The sequence below is a fragment of the Calidris pugnax genome, unplaced genomic scaffold (assembly GCF_001431845.1).
Source record: "Calidris pugnax isolate Ruff unplaced genomic scaffold, ASM143184v1 scaffold280, whole genome shotgun sequence".
In the NCBI taxonomy this organism is placed as follows: Eukaryota; Metazoa; Chordata; class Aves; order Charadriiformes; family Scolopacidae; genus Calidris; species Calidris pugnax.
Genome location: NW_015091123.1, coordinates 1,839,551 through 1,844,500, shown reverse-complemented (window position 1 = coordinate 1,844,500; position 4,950 = coordinate 1,839,551). Strand labels below are relative to the sequence as shown.

General features: G+C 60.3%; 2 protein-coding genes and 1 long non-coding RNA gene across 6 annotated transcripts in view; 2 read left to right on the top strand and 1 right to left on the bottom strand.

Moving 5' to 3' along the window:
* Positions 1 to 15: 15 nt before the first annotated feature.
* On the bottom strand, positions 16 to 4,892 carry LOC106897623 (BAG family molecular chaperone regulator 4-like). Of its 4 annotated transcripts, XM_014958386.1 has the most exons (5): positions 4,594 to 4,892; positions 2,727 to 3,604; positions 2,341 to 2,692; positions 1,805 to 2,041; positions 16 to 669 (listed from the first exon to the last, which is right to left on the bottom strand). In XM_014958386.1, exons 3-5 carry the CDS (start codon positions 2,596 to 2,598, stop codon positions 190 to 192), a joined length of 975 nt encoding a protein of 324 aa, XP_014813872.1. In that variant the 5' UTR covers positions 2,599 to 2,692; positions 2,727 to 3,604; positions 4,594 to 4,892; the 3' UTR covers positions 16 to 189. The 4 variants fall into 4 exon arrangements, with proteins under 4 accessions (XP_014813872.1, XP_014813873.1, XP_014813874.1 ...); XM_014958387.1 differs by lacking the exon at positions 4,594 to 4,892 and having other exon boundaries at positions 2,341 to 2,601; positions 3,523 to 3,928; XM_014958388.1 differs by lacking the exon at positions 4,594 to 4,892 and having other exon boundaries at positions 2,341 to 2,601; positions 3,527 to 3,928.
* On the top strand, positions 1,164 to 1,652 carry LOC106897624. The gene is made up of 2 exons (XR_001413807.1): positions 1,164 to 1,233; positions 1,394 to 1,652. It is a non-coding gene; the product is annotated as an uncharacterized LOC106897624 (long non-coding RNA).
* Positions 4,570 to 4,950, top strand: part of LSM1 (LSM1 homolog, mRNA degradation associated) — a 3,327-nt gene continuing 2,946 nt past the window's right edge. Inside the window, exons 1-2 of the mRNA XM_014958405.1 lie at positions 4,570 to 4,627; positions 4,724 to 4,948. Of these exons, the coding sequence (XP_014813891.1) occupies positions 4,570 to 4,627; positions 4,724 to 4,948 (283 nt within the window). The remainder of the gene's footprint in view (positions 4,628 to 4,723; positions 4,949 to 4,950) is intronic.

Below are 4,950 nucleotides of genomic sequence, written 5' to 3'. Positions count from 1 at the left end.
CGTTGCCGGGTTGTTGGTTGGGGCTGGGCTGGCGGGGGGGGGGTCGGTTGGTGGTTTTATTTGTGTGTTTAAGTCGGGGCTTATTGCTATTCCATTGTCAATAGTGCGTAGCAGAAAGAGCTGAGATTTAACAGAACTAAAACTCTTTGGAGCCTCAACAACGGCCTGTGTGTTGTGGCTGATGTGCTTTCACAATCCCTTTCTTTCCAGTTTTTCCAGTATGGCCTGAATTCTGTGGACGGACTCTTTCCTGGCCTGCCGAACACTGTCCTGGCCACCAGTCTCGATGGAATCCAGTTCCAGCAGCAGCTTGGTCAACATCTCCTCCAGGAGCCGGTAGGATTTATCTGTCTTTTTTCCTACGAATTCATCCACCTCTTGCTCCAGCTGCTCAGCCTCCCCCACCACCTGGAGGATTCGCTGGATCTCGGGCTGGATGGCTCCAGAATTGGTCGAAGGCTGGTCGTTGGGTTTAAAACCAGCCCCCCGGCTGTTGGTCGAGGGCTTCCGAGGGGCAGTGTCATACATGTGGGGCTGGGCACTGTACTGCACCCGGGGGTTGGGGGGGGCTGGCTTGGGGTCACTCATTGTCCCAGCGTGCTGGTGGTGGGCATCAGGATAGTAGTGGTGCTGTTTTGGGCTTGGCTCGGGGCTGTCGTAAGCGCTGTCCTAAAGTTGGAGGGAGAAAAAAAACCCTGAAGAGCATTTCCTTCAACCCCCTGGGTGTTTAATCTGGCACTGGAAAGGCAGGGCTGAGGGAAGGGGGGGGCAGGAGACACGGTGACGGCTCTGAGGTGGGCATGTCTGGGAGGATGGGGTCAGGCCTGACGTTACCAGGGACCTGGGCAGGATTTTCTAGACTGTCCCACACCGTGACGTCATAACACGTCGTGTCCCCAGGGGCTGGCACCCCCTGTCCTGCCAAACGGGCTGTGAAAGGTCCCAAAGAGGGACACGGGACCCACACTCTGGGTCTGGGAGGATGGGTCAGGCCTGATGTTACCAGGGACCTGGGCAGGATTTTCTAGACTGTCCCACACCGTGACATCATAACACATCTGTGAAAGGTCCCAAAGAGGGACACAGGACCCACGCTCCAGTCCTGGGCCGTTAAAGAGCAGATCCCTGGCAAGAGGGACGTGTCTGGAAGAAACAGCGTGGGCCACTTGTCACCCAGGAAGAGGGGAGATTTGGATCCCATTTGGATATTCTGGAGAAGACACTTCTTTGCAGGTAGCACTTTTGAGCTGTTCCCAAACCCCCCCAAATCCCCCCACCCCATCAGGGCTGCTCCGGGGACCGAACCTCCTGATCAAACCCAGAGGACCCCGAGATGAACAGACCCCACCAAATACATCACTTCCTTAAATTTTTGGCTTAAATCCTTCCTCAGCAGAGGGTGACTGTGCCCAAACCAGGCACTTGCAGAGGAATATCCGAGTCTGGAAACTGTCCGGGGGGTTGGTCCTGCTGATTCCTGACACCATGTGCTGCTTGGGAGAGAAGAACTGGAGGAGCAAGACCAGGACTGACCCATTTCAAGACCTGCCCTGGGACACCTGGGATCTCCAGCACCTTCCTGGGATCTCCAGCACCTTCCTGGGATCTCCAGCCATGGATTTTGGGATGCAAACAGGAGATTTTTGCTGGCAGTGCTCTGGATACCTGCTGCTTTGTTTCCACCTACACCAACTGTGCCCGGAGAAAGGGGCATTCCCAGGAGATGGGGATGGGCTCTGGGGAAAGCCCTACAACCTCAGGGGTCCGAGGGCAGCCAGAAGGACTGCAGGAGCATCGGCCATACCTTTGAGTCCCACGTGGGAGGGTGGGGAGCAGCTCCACTGCCGGTCCAGGGTGGATGCGATTCGGAGACGAAGGGGCTCCCGAGGGTGGGGGCAGCGGGCCAGGCATAACGGGGCTGCACCCCATAGATGGGGGGACCCCACGAGTCCTCCGGGGCTCTGGGCTGTGGCGGAGGCCCCTGCGGCGTCACCCCGGGATTGTCTCCGTACGGATACTGCGGGATGGGCATGCCCGGGGTCTGTAAGAAAAGGGGGGACAGGCGTTACCCCCGGGTCCCTCCAGCCAGCCCCAGGAACAGCCTTGTTGCCCAATTCCTGCCGCTTTCCCAGCCCACAAACTTGGATTCTTTGGAGAATGGGTGACCACCACTTTTTATAATAAAACAGGCAGGAGAAGGTGCCGTTAGGACCCACGGATCCATCGGAGGAGGCACCTCGGGCTTTCCCTCTGCTGTGGCCCCATAAAACATCATCTTCTCCCCCCGGGAAGGGGAAGCCCAGCACCTACATGGACACCGGGGCTGGAAACGGCTCTTACCTGCGGCGGGGAGTAGCCGGGAACCTGCTGCCTGCGGAGAGAGGAGCCCTCGACGGGGCCGTCCGGGGGGACGTAGCTCCAGGGGGGAGCGGGCGAGGGGGGCCGGTAGATGCCCGTGGAGTCGGTGGGGTAGGAGGTGCGTGGGGCCCTGGAGCAGTAGTACCCCCGTGTCTGCGGGGGGACGGCGTAGTGTGGGGCAGCACCCGCCGCCGGGGGGTACGGGGGGCTGTAGGCTCCGTTGGCGTAGGGAGAATCCATCGCCTGGAGAGGAGGGAAGAGCAGAGGGAAGGGGATGGGGCACGGACACGGGGCAGGGGGGGCTCCGCTTCCACCCAGCACAGCCCAGAGAAAGAGGACTGGCCCTTCCTGCAGCGTTTAACTGGGGGGGTTCTTCCTCCACACGCTGATTTGAGGCTGCTCCATCCCTGGAGGGGTTCAAGGGCAGGTTGGAGGGGGCTTGGAGCAACCTGGGCTGGTGGGAGGTGTCCCTGCCCAGGGCAGGGGGTTGGAACTCGATGGTCTTTAAGGTCCCTTCCAACTCTAATCATTCTATGATCCTACAATTCTATGATTTTTCCCAGTTTTGGGTGTTTCCTGCTCTGACATGGCTTTCTGCTGGCCACTACCAATAAACACTTTGGTCCCACCACCCTCACAGCCCACTTGGGCAGTGCTGGGGGGGCATTATAAATTTGTCTGGGGGGTGGGAAGAGCAGATAAAAAGCTCAACCGTGCTCCACTGGGCTGAGCCACGCTCAGAAACACGCAGGGAATTCCTCACAAGCTGCTCTGGGGAGGTTCAGCCCACGTCGGTGCAGTCACCGACCGGCCGGCGGGTGGAAAGCCCTCCCAGAAAGTTAAAGTTGTGTTTCCTCATTTGTTCTGCAGAGACAAACCCCGCCAGCAAACGAGATCTACCAGTTGTGGGGCCCCGGGGAGCGGGGCGTTCCGAGCCCCCGGCCCCCAGGACCGACAACCCGTCGTGTGAGAGCTCTGTGCACCCAGAAGTTTGGGGAGGATTTATCCAAACACGCTCCAGCAACCGGTTCCTGTCGAGCCTGAGCCTCCCCCGACCCCCCGGGGAGATAAGGAAGTGCTGGGATTTCGGGATGACTCCCCGTAGCTTTGGGCAAAGCAGTTTTTTTGCCCATTAGCTGTTTGATGGAGGAGAGATGGTATCACCTGCCTGTCGGGACTCGGGAAAGAGCTGGATCAAACCCACTCATCCCACGGGATTAGCAGGAGCCACGGCTGCGTCCGGCCTCTGTGGAGAGAGAAAAGCCTTTCCCCTCACACAGCGTTTGTGCAGTGGCCCCTAAAAAAAGCTATTGCTGCAAGAAAAACAGCAAATGACAGAGCGGGGACGAGCAAGTGTTGGGACAGAGCGGGACCGGGGAAGGTTTTTCCCCCCTTTGCCCGGTGCTGCCGGCTCCGTTCCACCAGTGGGGTCTGTGGCACAAATGCCACCGGGACGTGGCTCCATTTTCGGTGTGCCCGGCCTGGGAGGAGGGGGACACGGCAGGGGATGGAGCTTCCAGCCCCACAGCGGCTCCGGGGAACGGGCGGCTCTGTCTGATGGTGCAGGGCCGGTTATCCGGGACCCAGGCCGGTTATCCAGGACCCAGACCCGGTAAAGGACTGGTTATACTGGACCTGGACCCGGTGGACCCAGTTCAGGGCCAGTTATCTGGGACCGGGACCCGGTGAAGGGCTGGTTATCCGGGACCCGGATCCAGTGGACCCAGTGCAGGGCCAGTTATCCGGGACTGGGATCTGGTGAAGGGCCGGTTATCCAGGACCTGGTGGACCTGGTGCAGGGCTGGTTATCCTGGACCTGGAGAACAGCCGGTTATCTGGGACCGGGACCCGGTAAAGGACTGGTTATACTGGACCCAGAGAACGGCTGGTTATCTGGGACTGGGACCCAGTAAAGCAGTTATCCTGGACCTGGTAAAGGGCTGGTTATCCCGGACCTGGAGAACGGCCGGTTATCTGGGACCGGGACCCGGTAAAGGACCGGTTATCCTGGACCCGGTGCAGGGCTGGTTATCCCGGACCTGGAGAACGGCCGGTTATCTGGGACCGGGACCCGGTAAAGGACCGGTTATCCTGGACCCGGTGCAGGGCTGGTTATCCCGGACCAGAACCCGGTGAAGGGCCAGTTATCTGGGACCCAGACCCGGTGGACCCGGTGCAGAGCCGGTTACCCGGGACCCCCCCCGCCCAGCGATGCCCCCCCGGCACCAAACCCACCGGGGACGGCGGCGATTCCCGGCCGAGCTCCCCGGTAACGCACACGCCCTAGAAATGTCACCTTGAACCGGCTAGGAAGGTAAAACTTTACCGCCTGCACCGTTTTATGGGGTTTTTGACCCAGTTTGAGCCACCGGCCCGAACCGCTGGGGGAGGAACGGGTTCTTAGTGCGAACGGATGTTTTTGGGAACGGGGCTGAGAAAAACACGGAAACGGGACTTGAGGAAGGAAGAGACGAGGCTAAAGCTCCGGAGGGCGCGTCGCGGCTCGGTGCCGCCGTTCCCCCGCCGTTCGTGCGCTGGGGGCGCGGGGCTGACCCCGCACCGCCGGGCTCCGGCCTCCGGCGCCGTCCCGGT